The 21,258-nt window shown below is 58.6% G+C and overlaps 2 protein-coding genes across 5 annotated transcripts; one reads left to right on the top strand and one right to left on the bottom strand.

The window, feature by feature from the left end:
- The first annotated feature begins 1,429 nt into the window (after nucleotides 1-1,429).
- LOC117646481 (cytoplasmic dynein 2 light intermediate chain 1) lies at nucleotides 1,430-3,344 on the top strand. The gene is made up of 8 exons (XM_034387448.1): nucleotides 1,430-1,584; nucleotides 1,712-1,850; nucleotides 1,921-2,022; nucleotides 2,095-2,373; nucleotides 2,458-2,526; nucleotides 2,609-2,766; nucleotides 2,849-2,993; nucleotides 3,070-3,344. Coding segments are annotated over exons 1-8 (999 nt in total). The 5' UTR covers nucleotides 1,430-1,582; the 3' UTR covers nucleotides 3,175-3,344.
- LOC117646479 (gelsolin, cytoplasmic) lies at nucleotides 3,167-20,994 on the bottom strand. Of its 4 annotated transcripts, none has more exons than XM_034387441.1 (15): nucleotides 20,682-20,994; nucleotides 11,627-11,701; nucleotides 11,466-11,546; nucleotides 9,203-9,326; nucleotides 9,011-9,123; nucleotides 8,436-8,441; nucleotides 6,931-7,108; nucleotides 6,739-6,860; nucleotides 6,541-6,651; nucleotides 6,258-6,395; nucleotides 6,058-6,178; nucleotides 5,104-5,969; nucleotides 4,746-4,856; nucleotides 4,537-4,656; nucleotides 3,167-3,723 (listed from the first exon to the last, which is right to left on the bottom strand). In XM_034387441.1, the coding sequence occupies exons 1-15, from the start codon at nucleotides 20,742-20,744 to the stop codon at nucleotides 3,634-3,636; spliced, it is 2,319 nt and encodes a 772-aa protein (XP_034243332.1). In that variant the 5' UTR covers nucleotides 20,745-20,994; the 3' UTR covers nucleotides 3,167-3,633. The 4 variants fall into 4 exon arrangements, with proteins under 4 accessions (XP_034243332.1, XP_034243334.1, XP_034243333.1 ...); XM_034387443.1 differs by having other exon boundaries at nucleotides 6,550-6,651; nucleotides 20,682-20,992; XM_034387442.1 differs by lacking the exon at nucleotides 8,436-8,441 and having other exon boundaries at nucleotides 20,682-20,993.
- Between the last annotated feature and the right edge of the window lie 264 nt (nucleotides 20,995-21,258).

Here is a 21,258-nt window from a genome sequence, read left to right as displayed (position 1 = left end):
CGCCAGTGGACTGTGGGCGCATTCCGAGCACTGCTTGTCGCTCTGTCTCTCTCGCGCCCTTGCAGAACGCCGCAACGCCCCGTGAGTGCGAGAGAGACAGAGCGACGAAAGCAAAAGCAGAGCTCGGAATCAATCTGCTGGCTGCGCCTATGGCGGCCTATGGCGGCCTATGGCGGCCTATGGCCGAGGGTAGTGGGTAAACTCATCACCTCACACCGGTGTCCGGCCAACAGCGGACCGGACCGCTCCTCTGCCCGCTTGGCGGTTTCGGTTTCGGTTTCCTCCCAGCCGTTTGCCAATTCGATCGATGACTGGAGACTGGCAGTGACCCAGATGTGTCGGCCGCCAACCTGAACACACATTCCGAAGAGTCGTTTTGTCGCTCTGTCTCTCTCGCACTCGCGGGGCGTCCCGTAAGGGTGCGAGAGAGACAGGCGACAAACAGTCCAGGCAACGTTGGAAGGGCCAAGGGCCATCCACTGGGGCCGGGCCGAGCCGGGCCAGCCGGTATCAGCGCCCGTTCATGGTACTGGCCTTCCCCGGGAACTCCCAAGTTTGAATGACTCGACGGCTGACCGCTCGGCTCGGTGTGGGGAAGTGGCAACTGGGAATAGTGGATGCACGAGCGGCGTTTATGCCCCGGCCGGCCTACTTTCGCGTTGCGTTCTTGATGGACGCTGCTTTGGTCGCACACACGGGGCATCCCGCGGGTTGCCCGAGAAACGCTGTCCGGAACTAGCCGGCCAGGCCAGGATAATGGCCTGAAGCCGTACCAGCCGTGCGCGCCAACGGCGAATGGGGGCGTCCAACAGGTGTTGCAATTAAAATCTCACTCTGCGCTCGACGAGGTTCGAGATCGAGTGGTTCCGCTCGATGGGAAGGGCCCGGTCACTCGGGACCAGTAAGACCGTGTAACGGCGGTTGCGCGCACCTCACGGAGAACGAACGGATTCGATAGAAAATTACAGTGCCCAGTATCATTCAGGTGATTCAAGGACGCGTGCTCTGTTTCGTTTCGTTTCGTTTTCCGACCGCCTGGCGGGGCGGGCTGGCGGCGGAGCGCCACGCCGCGCCGAGCTCTATTTAGTTAAGCTCACGCCGTCGCGAGGGAGCGAGAGCGAGGGGGCGAGGGCGTGAGAGCGTGGATCTGGGCGGAGTGGGGGGAGTCTTTATACTTCCAAAAGTGAGGTTATGATCCCATAGCGGCAAAAATTTGAGTCGCAAAAGACTCTCTGCATGCTCTCTGTAGTTTTAGTCTACCTTAAGGTTGCTGTGAGCAGTATTCGGACGTTCCAGCATTAGAATATAACCTCACTTTTGCATCCCTCGGCCCACGCTCTCACGCCCTCGCCCCCTCGCTCTCGCCCCCTCGCGACGGCGTGAGCTTAACTAAATAGAGCTCCGACCGCGCCGCGCTGTCTTTCAAATCCACGCCGCGGGAACACAGAGGGCAGCACTGGGCGGCACCTGTCCCGCCGGCCTGTTGCCATGACAACGAGCAGACGACATAGGTGCAGAGTGTGTTGTGTTCGTGCCTTTCCTGGTCTTTTCGAGACTTAAATTCTCTCCATAGGAGTGCGCCATGTAAGAATTCCTCAGAGTTTTTGACTTATGCCGCTATTGCTTTGCTCGCCGGGCGAAATGGACGCTGCCTTTTCCTCCTCAGTTGCTGTCAGTGTCGCTTTGTAAGGTGCTTCTCCTTTGACAACAGGGGTACTGAAGCAGTCGACGCGACAACCCACAACAAGTTCGAGGCTCTGCGTGACTTGGCCGTCGAAAAGGCCAAACAGAACGAAGAGCGGGTGAAGGCTTTGACCAGAACTCTCATCTTGTGTGGGAGCAAACAAGTAGTAAGTTTGGTGTTTTCAATTTCTAGTTGTACCTTTATGTGACTTTTATTTTCAAAATTTTGTTTTCCAGGGGAAGACAACCATGCTTAATAATTTGTTAGAAAGAAATTTAGCAGCAAGGCCCACTCTTGCCCTGGAGTATTCCTTTGGACGCAAGCAGAATAGGGATGGGGTATGTTCACTGCTAGATAAATTTGACTTTTCAATTTTACATCTTGCTCACGATTTTTTTGTTTCTGTCCAGGTCAAGGATACTTGCAACTTTTGGGAGCTAGGAGGTGGAACGGCATTTACTGCAGTTATTCCGCAGCTAATATACACTCCATTAAGAGAGGGAAGAATGGTGTCTGTTGGTATTGTGTTAGATTTATCAAAGCCCTCTCAGCTGTGGTTGACATTTGATAAATTTATCAGAACTATTAATAATGCTATGAAAAAATATGCTGAATCTAATCCAGATCACTTTAAATACATAAGTGCGAAGCGCATGGAAAAATTTGTGTCTGACCATCCAAATCATCCGGTAAATCCTTTTTCTATCCGGATATTGGTAATCTCGGCAATAATGTATAGAATGTCCCTAAGAAACGCTTCTTTTGAATTGCAGGATAAAGACTGCATTGAACCAACAGTCATCAGAACACACTTGATTGGGGCAAAATATGATGAATTTCAGGTATTTTCTTTTTGGATAAATTTGTGATAAATTAAATTCTGCCCGTGAAAGTTTTTTATTTAATTTGTTCTCTCTCCACCAGAATTTTGATCCAGAGAAGAAAAAAGTAGTATGCCGTGCTCTTCGCACAGCTGCTTTGATATACGGTTCTTCTCTTCACTTTACATCAACTGTGGAAAACACTCTTATCAAACGCGGAAGAGATGTTCTCTATTACGCTGGCTTTGAATTTAATCCACCGTGAGTAAGGAGGCATCCTTTCTTCTCCTTTGCCAAATTGAGCAGAGGAATACAGACATTAATCCTTTTTTTTAAATTTCAGAAGTTCTGTTTCTGTGGACCACAACTCACCGCTTTCTATTCCACCTGGTTTTGACAGTTTAAAAGATATTGGAGCAGTGTCTGGTCGGACATTCCATGCAGTAAAATCTGAGCTAGAGCAATATTTTTTGTCCCTCTTCCCACAGGTTTGTTGGTACTAAGAAAGTTGGAAAGAAAACTAATTATGATGTATGTAAGTAAGACCTTTCTTTTCTTTTCTAGGTTGAAGAAGAGAGTCTGGAGCCTGAAGACCCCTCAGCACATGTGTCATTTAGGGAGCCCCATCTTGATTTAATATTAAAGAGAAAAAGAAGAGAGGTAGTTTAGGAACAAAATTTATTTTATCACTTTTCAGTGGCACAGAGCAGTAAAGAAATTGGCTTTCTAATAGATATTAATAGTTGAATTGAAATACATTGTCTTAAGTGATTAAGCTACAACCTTGTGCACATGTTATGTAATAAGATTGGAATAATTATGTAATATTATATACCTCGTTAGACGTTTCATGAGAAGAGCATCATCTCAAGATTGTCTATACCACCCTTTCCCATGGAAGTGGGGTATACATTGTTCTTTCAGTCTTACATTGCAACTCACACATGTAATAAGCATTCATTCAAATTCAATAACAAGCATATATATTTAAATTTTTAAACATAGAACTTTTTATAAATGTTTATTATGTGTAAAATAATAATTCGATTTGGTAAAGACTAGAGCTATAAGGTTTGGACTGTCAAATTGTGCATTCGTTTTCTCCACTTCCTTTCTATAACAATTTTCTTAGTAATCGGTATCATCATAGTCAATTGACAGACCAACAGGGTTGTTGGCAGAGATCTGTCTCTTGATGTCATCATATGATGGCTGCACCTGTGTAGAAAAATTTAACATGAAGAAAAGAACATCCATCATCAACGTGCCATTGGTTAGTAAAAATATCAAACACACTTATGAAATAACAAAAACCACCTTTATTTTTAAAGTCAGGCATACTTTTGTCTACATTACCACCTACGCTCACTATTTATACAGCAATTGGAATAGCAGCAGAAAACATAGCAATATTTGACTGGTGGCGACTAATTGTAATCAGTCTTCTTCATCTATATCTAATATGGAACAAACATGCGTTGTTAAAAACTTGTCACAAAACAAAAAATACATGCACACAGTATTTTCGCAAGGAAAAAAGAGGTAGAACTTAAAAACAGCAAACATTAAGGACTCTGGACTTGAAAGTCATTGTCATTGGAGACCAAAGGCTGAGTATAACATGCATGAATTTAGCCTTCTCATAAATGTAGGTCGGATCAAGTGATTCCTAAGGGGACTACCTATTACTGAAGTCAACTGTTTACAGCAAAATATTTGTCTAAAATACACAAGTTGTTCGAATACAAACATCAGAAGCAAGACAGATTCACTAACAAGGATCACAAAAATAATGGAAAATAAATGCAAAATAATACTATATCTAATCAAAGTTGTCTTTCAAGATAAATTTTTAAGGGCTTCATCTACTTTGATCTACTCTAAAAACGGGCAGGCAAACCTTATGTTAATCACAAAAAAGGGAAAAAAAATCTTCAAAAGCGGGATTTTATTTACAGAATATTCGTAGAAGCATGTTATGTTAGGGTCGCACAACGATGAAACACGGGCCTACAAATTTGTGTTGTGTACCTGCCAGTACTCCTCGTCCCACTCGGGGAACAGCGTGGTGAACCCGGCCGGCTCCTCGCCCTGCTTGATCTGGATGATGGTGGCGCGGTGCCGGTGCACCGGGGACATCTTCAAGTAATCCTGGACAAGATAACGCGGACCGACTGTAGTGTAGGCCCTCAGCCCACGCCAACTTGAAAGCAGATAAACACAGGAAGCATTAAGCTTACCTCCGCCATCTTCAAACTGAGCTCCTTCTCCTTGGCGTGCGACTTGTCACCGATCCACACGTACACCTCGTCACCGGAGTCCAGGACCATCACGTCATCCTCGGCGAGATCCTGCGCGGTAGGGAGAGATTATTCATGGGGGGCCTTTTTACGGAAGGGCCAATGGGCATGGAGGTCAGGCGCGTTGTTCAGGTCGGAGCTGGCTGGCAAACAGCAGCCCGGTGGGTCACCGAGTTCAAGTTTAAGGCGACCTGTAGCGCCTGCCAGGTAGACCACCAACCCAGCACGCAGTGCACCGGCGTGGAGACGGTGGCCTACCTCGCCCCTGCCGCAGCCATGGCCGCAGCGCCATGCTCACCTCCTGGCTGTAGTTGTCGACCTCATTGACGCGGAACTTGCCCCGCAGCGTGATCTGGCAGTGGAACAGCCTGGCGGGCATGTGCGCGTGCTGCGAGTGGTGTCCCGCGTAGGTGTACTCGCCGGGGCCGCCCAGCGCGGTCCACAGCTCGTCGGGCTCGGAGCCCTCGCGCACCTGCTGCGGCTCCCTGCCCGGCGCCACCAGCCTGGCCGCGGCCAGCGCGGCCTCGCGCTCCGCGGGGCTGGACTCCTGGCCGAACCACACGAAGAGCGCGCCGGCCGTGTCCAGCACGAAGGCGTCGTCCGAGTTGAGGTTCTCGGTGCGCGCGGGCACCTGGTGCACGCGCACGTCGTCCGTGCAGGTGCCGCGGACGCGGAACAGCCGCGCGCCGTTGACGCCGTAGTGCTCGTCGTCGCGGCTGTCGCGGCTCGCGTTGCGGAAGCCGCTGTGGTGGCCGCCCAGGAAGACGATCATGCGGCCCTTGAAGATGGACATGAAGTGGCGAGGCTCGTGGCCCTGCACCACGCGCACCTGGATGGCGCGGCCGCCCAGGTCGTCGTCCAGGCGCACGGCCTGCATGGCGGCGGCGGCGCGCTCGTCCTGCGAGCTGGTCTCGCCCTGCCAGAAGTAGATGACGTGGCGCTCCTTGCCGCCCGCCGTCCCAGTGTACTTGACGACGTACGAGTCGCCGCCGAAGAAGCGGCCGTACGTCTCCTTGGGCACGGGCTGCAGCTCGAAGTCCTCGATGCGCCACACCTCCACGTGGCCCGCGCCCTGGTCGGGCATGAAGCCCACCGCGGGGCCCTGCTGCTTCACCAGGCGCCGCAGGTCGTCGGCGGGCAGCTCCACGGCCTCCTCCATCACGGCTGCAACCAACAGACCAACGTCGTCGTCACGCGTCATCGGGCACCAGCACGCCGAGCCCCGCCCCGCCAGCCCAGCCCCGGCCCTCACCGTTCAGCCGGTTGGGCGAGTAGACGTGGTTGAGCGCGCTGGGCAGGATGCTCTGGTCTCTCCAGTCCACGAAGTACTGCTTGAAGGCGGCCGGCTCGGCGCCCTCCACCACGCGGGAGATCTGGGAAGCAAAACAGCGAACGTGAGGGCAATGGTTCGACTCCCAGACACGAGGACCAAGCAGTCCCAAATGGCCGTACCTTGCTCCACCAGGGCCTCTTGTGCTCCTTCAGGAAGACCTGCGCCTTGTTCATGGCCTGCACCTTCTCATTCTTAGTGGAGTTGCGTCCGATCCAAACAAACAGCCCCGCCGTCCCCGCGTCCAGCACGAAGCAGTCCTGCCAACCGCGTCGGTTCAGTCACGTAGTAATTAAACACCAGGTCGATTAAAGAGGAATTAAGAGAAGACTGCGAATAAGACGCTACCCGCCACCGTTGCGTGCCGCTCGGCTATTTCGACAACTAACTAATTTTCAAACCTACTCCACTCACGTTGCTGTCGAGCTGAGCGTGCCGCAGCGGGTACTGGCCGACCTTGGACACCGTCACCCTCCCGCTGGGGTCCTCCCACACTTTGAACAGGGAGATGTCCTCCTAGGAAGACAAGCGTCGTGTTAAGACCTTGAACCGAAAATAGATAAAAAGGAGCGACGATTCAAAATAGGCGCTGCGTGTGAGTACCTGCTCCTTGATCTCGAACTCCTCGTCCTCGCCGCCGGAGGACTCGTCAGCCACCTCGTCGGCCGAGCCCGAGCCCAGCCTCTCGAAGAACGTGTCCACCTCGCCCTGGTCGCTGAACTCGTCTGCAAAGCCACCGGCCAATCAGAGCCGCCCTTCCCAAGCACCCGACGGGACGGAAGCTGGAGGCCTTACCGACGATGTGCACCCGGGAGCGGCCGCCGTGGTCCTGGTCGCGGATCATGTTGGCGGCGCTGATGGCGCGGATGCGCTCCATGCGCTTGGCGCCGCGGCCCACGTACACGTAGATGTCGTGGTTGGCGTCCAGGATGAAGCAGTCGCCGCGGTTCATGGCCGAGATGTGCGCCTCCACCTGCGGCACGGCCAGAGTGAGGGACTCGTGGAGGGGCTCGGCGAGGGAGGCCAGGCGTGCGACACCTCCGAGTCAAGCTCCGTCGAGCTCGACATCGCGGTGCCGATGGCCGCCGATGGCCTGCCCTTCGAACGAGGCTTCTACCGGCACCACATTTTGCTTGCTGGCTTGCCTGCTTGGAGCTCTATGCAAGGGCAGTCCGCCACTAGCGCTGCATGCGTCAAACCTTCCAACTAACTAAGTTCACCGCCCGGCCGTTCCCCTCGTCGTACGTACTGAAGAGGGAATGCCCAGAATGTCTCTGTCACGGCAGGCCGACGGCAGGCCGACGGCAGGCCGACGGCAGGCTAGGCTGTCGCTCTGTCTCTGTCCCACCTCTGCGGGACGCGCCACGAGTGAGAGGGAGCACAGCCTGCTGACTGGCAGTCCGGCGAACGCGGCTGCACGCTGGGCTGCCTACCCGCGCGGCGCTCCAAGCCCAGAGTCCCTGATCCCGAACGGCGATTTCGCCGTTCGGTCTCTCTCGCACTCGTGGAGCGTCCCGCAGGCGTGCGACAGAGACAGAGCGGCCGCCTGCTGGCCGCGGCGTGCAGTTTGTGCGTGGCGCGACACGCGAAAGACTCTGCGTCACGCGAAGGGCACTTGGCGTGCGCCAAGGCACGGCACGCCACGCCACGCCGGCAGGACTTGCCGCCTCGGGGCAGAAACAGAGGCAAACGTCTGAAAGGCGACATTTTTAACTTGGTTCGGCTTTTCTCATGCGGAAGCAAGAAAAACTAAAAACTGAGAGGACCTCTGGGACGCGGCCAGGTGCGTTTCGCTATCGCGCTCGCTGGACGCGCGATCTCGACCCGGCCTTATCCTCGCTACACTCGACTAGGCAAGCGTGTCTATCAGTCTATCGAAAACGTCCAACGACCTCTACATCCGCGACCTCTAGAGGGCCACTCGTGCAAAGCGGCGCTACAGCTTGCGAACAGTACCACACGACAGGGCTAATTATATTGTTTTCCATTTGGCGGATTAAATAATTGCTGCTTGATTGCAGAGCCGAAGTCACGAGGGCAGCGATATCCAACAAAAGAAACGAAAGTCTACGAGGCGGTTCTATCTTTTGTTGTATTTTACCAGATCACTACACGTGCGGACGCGTGCGGAGGTTCTGAGGAATACTCGAAAAAGAAAAAAAATGAGTTGAAAAAAGTAAAAATAGAAAAATGGGAAGCTAATGTACCGTGCTGAGGTTCTGAGATACAGTTGAAAGTAAACGAGTAAATAAATACGTTAAAAAGGTGAAATTGAAAGAGTACAATATACCAGTACTTACGTCTTCCTGCCCGTGGTCGAGAGCAAAAAGTGAGAGTAGCGAAAATACAGAGCATTACTAGATTGGACACAGAACACACACCGAATCTAAACATCTAGTCAGTGGTCCTGACGTCTATTTACAGGCCGAAGACGGGCAGCCAAAGCTTCAAACTTTACACATGAAGACAAGCTCGAATTAATTTTTCATTTTCCCTTCCTTACCGATCACTCTATTCACTGCTACTATCCCGTCTGAACATTGCTCTATCAAAACGAAACGAATGGCCTTGACGACGGCATCCCAGCCATCTAGCGGCCGCACTGAAACATTTGCAGTTCGTTTTGAATCATCTTTCTCTCGCCGATGGTGGAAGACTCGGGGCGAGACATTGCAAGGCGTGAGTGTTTCTATACAGGCGGTGGTGACGTCACTGCTCGTAATCCTATTTCGGTAGCGTCGAATTTCCGCGGCCTCGCTGCTAGGTTTATGTACAGTTACAGTGTACACCCTTCACGCTCAGCGGCACTCCGCCGGTTCGAGAACGCAGCGCGGAATATTGACTGGATGTTGCGGAGTGCGACGCTTCTGTTTACCTTCTTGACTCGCACGTTGCGCTTGCCCTTCACTTGGTACAGGCAGTTCTCCCAGTTGTTGGGGTCGAAGTGCTTGAAGCCGGTGGCCACCCCGCCGGGCAGGTAGCGGATTCCTGCGGCAGTCCGTGCAGGTCAGTTGCATAAAACAACAAGAAAACAAAACGACAAACAAAAGCGTGGGGTCCACCTTACCGGACTTGAAGTAGGAGAGGAAGAGGTCGGTCTCGTGGCCCTGCACCTCCCGGTGCTCGATGGGGCCGCCGCCGAGGTAGTCGTCCAGCTCCACGGAGAACACGGCCACGGCGCCGGCCTCGTCCTGCGGCAAGAGAGAAAGCGCGCCTTGGTCGTGGGTTCGAATCCCGGCGCCGGCTCCCCGAGTCGGTCGGGCGGGGCCGCCGCTCCCGACGCCCGGGACGCCCCTCGCCAGCCTGACATGCCTCGCCCTTAATTGGGGACGAGACGAGATGCTCCCTCGGCCGCGGAGGGTGGAGGCCGTTGTTCTTGAATCCCAATGAGCGGCTTCCTCGCAGAGGGAAGCCGAGGGGTAGGGGGGCGAAGGAGGGGCGCGTCACAGTGGGCCAGAGACCGGTGGAGGCGGCCAAAACTCTAGACGCGTTTTGAGCTCCAGAGTCGCTAAATGGGACTCGAACCGAACGTGTGACCCCACCAATGGATTGCTCTCCGAACGAGGAATCCATTGGTGGGGTCACACGTTCGGTTCGAGGCCTGTTCAGTGACTCTGGAGCTCAAAACGCGTCTAGAGTTTTGGCCGCCTCCACCGGTCTCTGGCCCACTGTGCGCGCCACGCACAGCGCCACGCACAGCGCCACGCACAGCGCCACGACATCCCTGGTCCCGGCATGGTCCCTCCTTGCTGCCTCGCTGCCGTGCTGGCGCCGCGCTGCCGGTGGCCTTCTAGCCCTCTGCTTCTACGCCGCAGTGCCGGTGGCGGGGCTGGCGGGGCTGGAGGGCGCCGCGGGAGACAGCACGCAGACTCCGCCGACGTGCCCCACCCCACCCCCTATTGCATGGAGCTCAGCAGGTCCGGCAAGGCGTGCGGCGTGGAGGCCGCCAGACGTCCCCCCTCCACCCCTTTTTCCTCGAAAACCCAACGACACCCTGCATATCTGTGCGAAATTTGGCGCGGATCCCCGCCAAGTGAGGCAGTGTCAAAGGAAGAGCGTGGAGCTTTGTAGGCTGAGCTGCAATGCGAGGTGGGTACGCAAAGTAAACCCAACGGGATACAGAGCAGTGCACCCGCCCAGAGCCAGCCCAGCACTCCCCGGGGAAGGCCTGGACGCCTGGCTTGTAAAACTTTTTACATTGTGGCGGTGGCGTGCCCGGGACGCGACGCGCGCCGTTCAAAGGCGGCGCCAAAGGGCGAACCGGCCCCACCCTTCCCAGTGCCCACGCTGTGCCTGCGCTCCCCGGGGATCGTCCGGGCGCCCCCCGGCCGGGTGACCCTGGCCGCCCTGGCCACCCTGGCCACCCTGGCCGTGATGAATGATCGAGTGTCGTCCCTGGCGGGCTTGGCCAAGGCTGGCCGAGGTCCTGCCCTGGCCCCGCCCCGCCCCGCCCCCCGCACGCACTCGTTGGGCGCCACGCCGAGAAGCACTCGGGCGCGGCCACGCTCATGCACTATCACTCGGCCGGCACCGCGATGCGGCGATGCGGCGATGCGCCAGAAGTGGCAGAAGGTGTCCGCTTATCACCGGCGCCGCGCGGCAGCGCGCCAACCAGCCGGCCGGCCGCGTCCACCCCGTCAGTGTCCCACACGCCCCGCCCCGCCCGCATGTTTGCCCGAGATAGCGAGCGCACCGCACCGGCCGTGTGTTGCCGTGTTGCCTGCTGCCAGGACTAATCGTACGCGGCAGGCAGGCCTCTGTCTCTCTCGCACCCCCACGGAGCGCCCTATGACTGCGAACGAGACAGATTGGTGTCGGCACACTGTTTGGAGTCAGCCTGCTTCACTAGGTCGTTTCCGGTTTTATTTTGGTCGATTGTCGGGTGCGCTGCGCCTCCAGATAAAGTGCTGGAGTTGCTTTTGGAGCGTTACAACGGCGCGCGCGGCCCGGACGGGACGCACCCAGACACACATCCGGGCCCCGGAAGGAGAGTGGCCGGAGTCGAGGACTCGGTGGCGCCGGGCAAGGCAAGGCGCCGGGCGTCTAGCGGCGTCGCACTGCAGTCCCATTCCGAACGGTATTGCTTTCATACGGCCGTCTCTCTCGCACCCCCACGGCACACGGCGCACCACACGAGTGCGAGAGAGACGGAGCACCGTGTCGGTGGTGGAGGGGCGGCACTCGATTGCCTTCATGGGCGCGAGCGGGATTAATCGCCGCTTGTTCCTATGGCGCGGTGCTGCGGTCGGCTGCGATATTTTCGGTCGATAGCCCCCCCCCCTCTTATTTACCAAGTCGTCAACAGGCACCCGGGCGCACGTGAAGCTCACCTGTGAAGTTTCCTGGCCCTGCCAGAAGTGGATGTCCCAGGAGAAGCTGCCCATGCCCAGCAGGCCGCCGCACTTCTTGGTCTGCAACGCGGAAACAAAGTTCAGGCATCCCCGCGACTTCCATGTGGAAACTCCTCTCTCTATCTCTCTCTCGCTCTTACCGACAGCACGAGGTACGAGTCGCCGACGTAGAACTTGCCGAAGTCATTTTCAGCGACGGGCTTGAGGTCGAAGTTCTGCAAAAGAGAAGAAACGCTTTAAATCCCTGCGCAACAAGGGCGCCGTTAGACCAGGCCGCTCATGAGACTGGTTCGGCGACGGGGCCTCGAGGGGGCGTTGAGGGGGCGCCTCGCCGGGGAGGGGAGGGGGGGGGGCAACAGGGCGGCGGAAGGCGAGCAATACCTGTCCGCCGTCCGTCAGCCTTGCCGCCCTGCCGCGCCCTGCCGCGCCCTGCCGCGCCCTGCCGCGCCCTGCCGCCAGGTCGCTGCACCCCACTGGTGACCTTTCCACCGGCCTGCATCCCTCCTTCTGCCGCGGCCACGCCCGCCCCGCCCCGCCCCGCCCTCTCCAGCCGCGGTGCCAAACAGTTCCAAATCCAGTCTCCTTCGGTCCGCACCGGTTCGCGCCTCCGCAGCCTAGAAAAGGTTAGTTTTGATTGGCCTTTGATAAAGACGAGCGACTCGTCACAACCTCCTTTGCCTTGGCCGCGGCGCCGCGGACCGAAGGTCTTTGATTACATCCTTATCGTAATCTGAAGGCCGTGCCTGCACTGCAGGTGGTTGGCTAGAGTCCTGCACGCGGACCCTAAAGAGGAGATTAGAGAGGGGGAGTACACGCAAAAAAATAAATCGATTCAGAGCTAAAAAGTTAGCACCAGTGCTAATTTATCTAGCTCTGTAGGCCCAGCAAAATTTTTAGCTGCACAGCTAAAAATTATTAGCTGGGTAAATTTAGCTATGGAGAAAACGGAGATTAGTGGCAACTCTAGCTGCATTAGCATTGTAGAATTCTTCATGATTATGATATTTATTAGAAGGTGCGGGATGTTCTGTCTAAGACGGACCAGTCATCCTGAGGCGTAAGGCTCCTCCGGGGCAGTCGTGTCTCAAGAGACTTTAAAAATTGCTGACCATGGGAGATGTCACGGTGAGAACATGGGGAGCATCCGTTCCCCGACTAACCCATCTCTCACTGCTAGCCATCAGCGCGAGCGAAGCGCCACGGAACGAACCTAGCCTTGCCCTATCTCCTAAACATTTTTGCTGCATTGTAAATCCCATTTTTGCAGCGATTGATTAGCACTGCAGCAAACTGAAGTAGCTGAATCCTCCAGAAATATAGGTTCCGGGAAAGCCGATCTCCGGCAGACCCTCAGCTAAAGGAGCAGCGCTACTCAGCAGAGGTCGCTAGCAGAGTTGCAATTTTTTTAGCTGTGGTGCTAAAAAACGCCAACTAAGAAAGTTAGCTCTGGACTGACTTTTATTTTTTTGCGTGTAGAGACGCGTCTAGAGTTGGTTAGAGTGCCACCCCTCTCCCTTCAGGCATCCGGCATTGCAGTGTAGGGTGCCCAGCGACCCTCGGTACCGGCACCGGCTTGCGCTCGCTCCTTGCCTTCAAGCTGGGAGCGCTGAACGCCGAGCGGCAGCGCTGCGCCTGACCACGCCTGACGCCTGCGGTGGAGCGGGTAGACTGTCCCGGGCGGCCGGGGTGTCGCGCGGGCCGGCCCACCCTCTCTCGCGCGGGCGCTCCGGGTCGCCGCCTCGCCGCTTCTCTCTCTCTCTCTCTCTCTCTCTCTCTCTCTCTCTCTCTCTCTCTCTCTCTCTCTCTCTCTCTCTCTCTCTCTCTCTCTCTCTCTCTCTCTCTCTCTCTCTCTCTCTCTCTCACGGCCGTGGTGCTTTGCAGCCTGCATCGCGATTCTGCACTGCGGTTCGTCGCTCTCTGTCGCACTCATGGGGCGTCCCGTACGAGTGCGAGAGAGACAGAGCGATGGGCGGGTCCGGGTGGCGCGGTCCAGTCTTGCCGCAGGGCCTCCCCTCCGCTCTGGAGACGTCCCGGTCGTCCCGGCCGCGTAATCCGAGGTGCGGAATGTGTGCCGGTGTTCCCGGTCGCGCTGGTCGCGCTGGTAGTCGCGCTGGTAGTCGCGCTGGTCGCGCTGGTAGTCGCGCTGGTCGCGCTGGTAGTCGCGCTGGTCGCGCTGGTAGTCGCGCTGGTAGTCGCGCTGGTAGTCGCGCTGGTCGCGCTGGTAGTCGCGCTGGTCGCGCTGGTAGTCGCGCTGGTCGCGCTGGTAGTCGCGCTGGTCGCGCTGGTAGTCGCGCTGGTCGCGCTGGTAGTCGCGCTGGTCGCGCTGGTAGTCGCGCTGGTCGCGCTGGTAGTCGCGCTGGCCGCGGGCGGTTAGTCTTCGCTTCTTCTCTCTCGCACACGTACGGTCCAGTCCACGAGTGCGACAGAGACAGAGCGAACCGCCTCGTCACCGCGACCGTGGTCAAGCCGATGGGCCGATGGCCGGTGGGCCAATCCGTTGTGACGGAAAGCCGGCCGTGCGGTCGCGGTGTCGCGGGGCAGCCCCAGCTTGCCTCAGCCTCAGCGTGACTCACACACACACACACACACACACACACACGCACGCGCCGCACGTCGTGTGAGTCGGAGTGACGTCGGACAGGTGCTCTATTGAAGGGTCGTCGATGACGTCCCTAGTAGCACAGACCCGTCGCTTGACGGTCGCCTTCGACGCGCCGCGGCGACACTCGGGAGTCGCCGCGGCGACAGCCTACCATGGCCCCTCCGGCTAGCGCGCCGCACGTTGCTTGTAAATGGTGCCCACGCGTCATCTTGGCGACATCCCTCCCGAACGCTCGGAAACCTCCCGGGTGGAGTTAGCGCGGCGACAGCCCCGTGGCGACTGCCGGCTTGGCGGTGACGCTCCAACACTCTGGTGACTCCGTACTCGAACGCCCGAAAACCTCTTGGGTTGAGTTAGCGCGGCGACAGCGCCGTGGCGACCGGCGACTGGGCGGTGACGCTCTAACACTCTGGCGACTCCGTATTTGAACGCTCGAAAACCTCCCGGGCGTAGTTAGCGCGGCGACAGCGCCGTGGCGACCGCCGACTTGGCGGTGACGCTCCGCTACTCTGGTGACTCCGTACTCGAACGCTCGGAAACCTACCGGGCGGAGTTAGCGCGGCGACAGCGCCGTGGCGACCGCCGACTTGGCGGTGACGGTCCGCCGCTCTGGCGACCCTGTACTCGAACGCACGAAAACTTATCGGAATCAGTTATTGTGGCGTTTGCGCCGCGGCAGTAGCCAACGTGGCAGTAACGCCCAGATACCCAGGCGCCTCTTTTCCAGGGTGCCCAAGATTCTCTCGGACAACGATATTGTGGCGGCAGCGCTCTGGCGGCAGGTGCCCGGGCGGCCACTCGTGGAGATGAAGAATATGCACTGATCGTCGGACGGCTCCCCTCATCGTGTCTTCGTAGGTTCGGGGTAGCGTGCGCGCTCTCGGATCTACAAGACTAGGGTTCAAATCCCGCAGTGTCGAATAAAAACTTGTGTTCAACTACACACGTCACTCGAGACACATTTTTTTTTCATGCTAGTATTATGAGCGGTTCGGTAACCTGGCATGATCGCCGAGGCGACTGTCGCCCTGCAAGCGCTGTGGCGGTTGCCGCCGGCGATGCTCGGGCGACAACCCCAGGCGCTAGGCGCAAGGGCGTCCCCATTTGTGCCACTTCGTGTAGCGCTCGGCCGTCGCCGGCGCTAGCGCCACGTTAGCGAGCGTCGCCGCGGCGCCGCGCGGGCGATTGCCGGGCGGCCGGTCTGTGCTACTAGGGGTGGCTGATGACACATGCGATGAGACACGGCGTCGTCACGGCCCGGCAGGGACCCTCTCTGCCAAAGATCGGTCAGAGCTGCCGTCACGGGCCCTCTGGTGAAGATGGGTGGTCCGTCCCGTTCGGTCGGTGCACGATCCAGGAACGGTATCGGGAAAGCGGAGGGGGCGGTTTGCTGGAATCAGCTGGAGCTGGCTGGAGCCTGCGCACAGCGTCGCCGCCGTCGCCGGTGCAGCGCCGCGGCCTGGGCTGGGCTTTGGCGGAGACGTCTCAACCAGTGCACCCCCTCCTCTCCCCAAGTTACAGTGTTGCGACGCCCATTTTTCACGTCTCCGCCTGCGGAGAAAAATTCTCCTTCCAGGCGTCGCGGCTCCTTGCCGCGTGACGAAGGCGAAAACAAGCAGGCGGTGCGACGAAGCGTGCCAAGCCGATTTCCGCCACTTTTTCGTTTTTCTTCCCTCTTCCTCTCCCTCTCCCTCTGCCTTTCCCCGTCCGGCCCATTGATTTTGCAGTGCCGGGCGCGGCGCCGCCCCGGCCGAGCAGCAAGGCAGTGACAAGTTAATCCGCCGCAATCTATTATGGACGCGACACGACGAAATGAGCCTCCACGTCATGTCGGGTCATCGTCGCCGCCGGGCCGCAGCACAGTGGGCCAGAAGACCGGTGGAGGCGGACAAAACTCACGACGCGTTTTGAGCTCCAGAGTCGCTAAACAGGCCTCGAACCGAAGGTGTGACCCCACCAATGGATTCCTCGTTCGGAGAGCAATCCATTGGTGGGGTCACACGTTCGATTTGAGTCCCATTTAGCGACGCTGGAGCTTAAAACGCGTATAGAGTTTTGTCCGTCTCCTCCGGTCTTCTGGCCCACTGTGCGCCGGGGAGAGAGGCCAGAGTGGCCGGCATGGCAGGCCCGGCAGGCTGTTGCTGCCTTGGCCTAGCGTTAGCCATGCGTTAGCGTTGTCACTGTCGTGCTTTGCATCCGTAATGGCTCGTTGGCGCTAGAGCTGCTTGCCCTGAACTCGGTGCTGGTAATGATTGCCGCCGACGTGGTAGTTACACCGTCAAGGACACGCCGCGGCCGCGACAAAGAGCCTCTTCGTCTCTCTGTCACCCCTACGGGACGTGGTAGTTACACCGTCAAGGACACGCCGCGGCCGCGACAAAGAGCCTCTTCGTCTCTCTGTCACCCCTACGGGACGTGGTAGTTACACCGTCAAGGACACGCCGCGGCCGCGACAAAGAGCCTCTTCGTCTCTCTGTCACCCCTACGGGACGTGGTAGTTACACCGTCAAGGACACGCCGCGGCCGCGACAAAGAGCCTCTTCGTCTCTCTGTCGCCCCTACGGGACGTGGTAGTTACACCGTCAAGGACACGCCGCGGCCGCGACAAAGAGCCTCTTCGTCTCTCTGTCGCCCCTACGGGACGTGGTAGTTACACCGTCAAGGACACGCCGCGGCCGCGACAAAGAGCCTCTTCGTCTCTCTGTCACCCTACGGGACGTGGTAGTTACACCGTCAAGGACACGCCGCGGCCGCGACAAAGAGCCTCTTCGTCTCTCTGTCCCCCTACGGGACGTGGTAGTTACACCGTCAAGGACACGCCGCGGCCGCGACAAAGAGCCTCTTCGTCTCTCTGTCCCCCTACGGGACGTGGTAGTTACACCGTCAAGGACACGCCGCGGCCGCGACAAAGAGCCTCTTCGTCTCTCTGTCACCCCTACGGGACGTGGTAGTTACACCGTCAAGGACACGCCGCGGCCGCGACAAAGAGCCTCTTCGTCTCTCTGTCACCCCTACGGGACGTGGTAGTTACACCGTCAAGGACACGCCGCGGCCGCGACAAAGAGCCTCTTCGTCTCTCTGTCCCCCCTACGGGACGTGGTAGTTACCCCGTCAAGGACACGCCGCGGCCGCGACAAAGAGCCTCTTCGTCTCTCTGTCCCCCCTACGGGACGGGGTAGTTACACCGTCAAGGACACGCCGCGGCCCGCCCAAAACCTTTCGTCTTTTGTCCCCCCTCCCCTTGTTCCCGTAAAACACCCCGGCCCCGGCCTCTTCGTCTCTTGCCCCCCTACGGGACGTGGTATTTAAAGGAAAGGACCCCCGGCCGCGACAAAGAGCCTTTTTCCTTTTTCCTCTGTCACCCCTACGGGCCCCGGGGGGGGGTTTTTCCCCGTGGGGGGGACACCCCGCGGCCGGGGCGGGGGGGGCCCTTGGTCTCTTTGTCACCCCTTAAGGGAAAGGGTTTGGTCACCGTCAAGGCCCCCGGCGGCCGGGGCAAAGGGCTTTTGTTTTTGGGGGCCCCCCTAGGGCGGGGGTGGGGGTCCCGTCAAGGCCGGGGGCCCCGGGCGACAAAGGGGGCCCTTGGGTCTCGGGGCCCAATAGGGGGGCGGGGGGGGGGGGTATTTCCACCTTTCCGGGGAAACCCCGGGGGCCCCCCGGGGACAAAAGGGGGTCTTTTCTCTCTGTCACCCCTAGGGGTCCCGGGTTGGTTTTTACACCGTAAAGGAAACCACCCCGGGGCCCCGCGCCCAAAGACCCTCTTCGTCTCTCGTCACCCCAAAGGGACGTGGTATTTACACCGTCAAGGACACGCCGGGGCCCCCGCGACAAAGAGCCTTTTCTTCGTCTCTCGTCCCCCCCTACGGGGTGGTATTTTTCACCGTCAAGGAAACGCCGGGGGCCGCGACAAAGAGCCTCTTCGTCTCTCTGTCACCCCTACGGGACGTGGTAGTTACACCGTCAAGGACACGCCGCGGCCGCGACAAAGAGCCTCTTCGTCTCTCTGTCACCCCTACGGGACGTCCCATGAGTGCGAGAGAGACAGATAGCGGCTCTTGAGAGCCTAGTCAGCCGCAGTGGGTCCAGAAAACATTTTGAAAAGTGTCCACGCCCCCAGAAAAGGGCACGAGACCCCTCCTTAGGCCCCGCCACCCTGCTACGCTGCTACGCCCTTTCGTCGAGACAAAAGAGCACCAAAGAAATTAGCACGCTTGTCGGAGGGCAGCGGGGCAGCGCGGCGAAAGGGGGAGGGTGGGGGGCCCCCGGAATATGGCTCTGACGCGAAATATGACTCATGCATTCGCGCGTTCGCGTGCGTTGGCTTTCCCACGGAAGTCCAGTCAAAAGACTCGGAAGGCGGACCGGGGAGGGGGCCGCCGGCCGCGGCCGGGCTGCCCCCGATGTCGGGCACAATCACTGTACTATCGGGACCACGCGCGCACGCACACGCTCACGCACACGCACGCTGTCCGCGCGGGACTTTTGGCTACTCGACAGGAAAGGACTCCCGATGACGAATTCTTATCACTTTTTTTTATGGACCATCTCTTGCGGCGGTCCGCCGCCAGTGGATCGGAAAAGCCTATTTTTTGGCCGGTTTCGGTTCGGGGGTCGGGGGGCCGAAACGGAGCAAGACCGGGCAGACCGGGGTGTGGGCAGGCCTGCTAGGTCTCCAAAACGCTGGCGTGTGCTGCCCGCGCCGGAGCAGCCGAGCAGGACCGTTCGGAAACGACCCACCCCTCGAAACCCCAAGCGACTCGTGGGCCCCGTCTCTCGCACCCCCGCGCAACGCCCCACGCCCAGCGAGTGCGACAGAGACGGAGCGACAACAGTGCGGCACCGGTCAGCACCCTGGCCGCCAACATGGAACATTTCGGCGGGGCCTCCATGAGTCACCGAGTGACAGTGACTTGTAGTCCTGCGCCACCGCGCCGCCGGTAGAGAGAGAGAGAGAGAGAGAGAGAGAGAGAGAAAGAAAAAGAGGGGGCCAAAAAGAGGAGAAAACAAAGAGCGCCGCGTAACGACTGGGGCCTCGGCCGTCGCGCTCCCCGGTAGGGCGGAGCAGCGAGCTGTTTCCGAACAAAGCTTCGTCTCTCTCTCTCTCTCTCTCTCTCTCTCTCTCTCTCTCTCTCTCTCTCTCTCTCTTTCCTCTCCCCTCCCCTCTCTCTCTCTCTCTCTCTCTCTCTCTCTCCCCTTCGCTCTTCAACGCAAGGCCCCTTGAGTAGTGCGAGAGAGACAGAGCGCCGAGAGCACCGCCTCCCTGGGGAAAGGCAGAGCGCAAAAACGGTCTGGGATTCGGTGAGCCGGTCGTCGTGGGACACTGCTTGCTTGTGCGCGCGCGGGTCGCGGGTCGCGTGTGCGCGGGCCACTGTTGACCCTCCCAGCCTGAGCGGCGGCAGCCACGCTGACCGAGAGAGCACCCTGCCCAGGGGGTGGCAACGGCCTAGGGAGAGCGTGAAGCGATGCTCGCGCCGTCAGTGCCGAGGTTGCGCACTTGTTCGAGATTATGAAAACTAGACTGTGTTTTTCAAAACGCTTTACACCGATGGAAAGGGCTTGAAATTTAGGGTGCATTAGGCTAATTGCTCTTCTCGAAACTCCCCCCGTACCTAATATTAAAGTGCAGTAAAAACACCGAAAAACACAAAAATCTTAAAATTGAGGAAAAACTCGAATGCGCCATGTTGATGTAAATGATTTCGCCCTTGTGTTCGGTTGCATTGGAAGTATCGGGCAGTCTACTAGGCCTAATGCACCCCAAATTTTGTGCTCTTTTGATATGTGCAAAGCGTTTTGCAATCAACGGGCTAGATCTTACAATCGAAGCAAAATAAGTAACCCCTGCACCTTACTCGCGCATAGCTTCACGCGCTTCCTAGGCCGTTGCCGCCCCCTGACCCTGCCTCTGCCTCCCCACTTGTGGTTGCCCTAACTACACTTTTTTTTCAGTGCACTGTCGGAAAAGTGGGAAAATGGAAAGCGAGCCGGCCGGGGAGTCCGTCGATACACTCCGCCACATCCAAAGTAAACACGGGAAGGTTATCCAGGTCACGTGAGGGGAGGAGCCCGGAGCCCGGGGATGAAATGGGGGGGGGGCATGGAAAATGGCCATGAAGTTGGTGTGCGGCCCCCCGGGTGCCCCCCGGCTTGCCGCGCTGGCTTGCCGCGCCGGCTCGCCCCCTCGGCGATCTGCAATGCCCGGCAATGCCGCCTCCCCCATCCTTGGCGGCAGTTAGGGGTGGTTGAGGCTGCGGGGTGCAGTCCAGTCCACAGGCCGCCCAGCAGGCCGCGAGTGGCCCAACGTCCAGACGGCGCCCGGCCCGTCCGTCCGGCCGCCGCGGGGCGCAACACGCCCCATGGGGTGCAAAGAGGGAGGGGGGCAGAAGCAGACCCAAGTGCAATCTCGAGCCTCGGAACGAGGAAATCAAATTAGGCCGACTGGAAGATACGGTCGCGGACGAACTGGGCGAGGAGCGGGGGAAGTGTCGCCGATGAAAATGGTCATCCCGGAGACATGCCGCGAGTAACGAGAGCAAACAAGAGCAGGAGGAACCGGCGCCCTTGTTGTTGTTGTTGTTGCTTGGCCTGCTCACCTCCACCCGCCAGATCTGCAGGCCGGCCGCCTTGCCCGCGTTGGCGAACTTCTCGTCCGACATGGTGGCGCAGCACAGCTCCAACGTGTCCTTCGCTAGCGCTCGCTAGCCGCCCCTCGCGGATCCGCGGATCGAACCGGAGCGGTTGCGCCTCGAGTCCAAGTGCGTCGCTGCGTCGCTGCGTCGCCACGGAGGCTGCTCTGCGATCTGCGCTACCTGGATCGCGGCGGTGTCGGCGTGCTCTGCGGCGAGCGGTGCTGTGACTGCCAGACTGCCGCGGCGGAGCGCGGAGCGGGGGCTCAACTGACAACACTCCGCTGGGAGCGGGGCGGAGTGGTTCGGCTAGCGGGCTAGCGCACCGCGCACCGCTCCGCGTCGCCCCCACCCCGCGGCCCTTGCGCCTTGCGCCCACACCCCCACGGGGGTCCCCGCGGCGTCGCAGCGAGTCGCAGCCTGCGGGCGCCGCCGCGCAGAGGGCAGCACCGCGTCGCACCGCGGACCGCGGCCACGGGTCACGTCGTCACGTCGCCACCCGGTGACGTCACGTGACGTGACGCACAAATTTGAGTTTCAGATA

This window comes from Thrips palmi, unplaced genomic scaffold (genome assembly GCF_012932325.1).
Source record: "Thrips palmi isolate BJ-2018 unplaced genomic scaffold, TpBJ-2018v1 HiC_scaffold_19, whole genome shotgun sequence".
Taxonomy (NCBI): domain Eukaryota; kingdom Metazoa; phylum Arthropoda; class Insecta; order Thysanoptera; family Thripidae; genus Thrips; species Thrips palmi.
This window is presented reverse-complemented; position numbering and strand designations above follow the sequence as displayed.

Coding starts and splice junctions, on each gene's coding strand:
- LOC117646479 (XM_034387441.1), bottom strand. CDS start 20,744: ATGTCGGACGAGAAGTTCGCCAACGCGGGCAAGGCGGCCGGCCTGCAG. Junction 11,702..20,681: donor TGCAGATCTGGCGGGTGGAG/GTGAGCAGGCCA, acceptor TCTCTTTTGCAG/AACTTCGACCTCAAGCCCGT. Junction 6,179..6,257: donor AGAGGCCCTGGTGGAGCAAG/GTACGGCCATTT, acceptor TTTGCTTCCCAG/ATCTCCCGCGTGGTGGAGGG.
- LOC117646481 (XM_034387448.1), top strand. Junction 2,374..2,457: donor CTGACCATCCAAATCATCCG/GTAAATCCTTTT, acceptor TTTGAATTGCAG/GATAAAGACTGCATTGAACC. Junction 2,767..2,848: donor GGCTTTGAATTTAATCCACC/GTGAGTAAGGAG, acceptor TTTAAATTTCAG/AAGTTCTGTTTCTGTGGACC.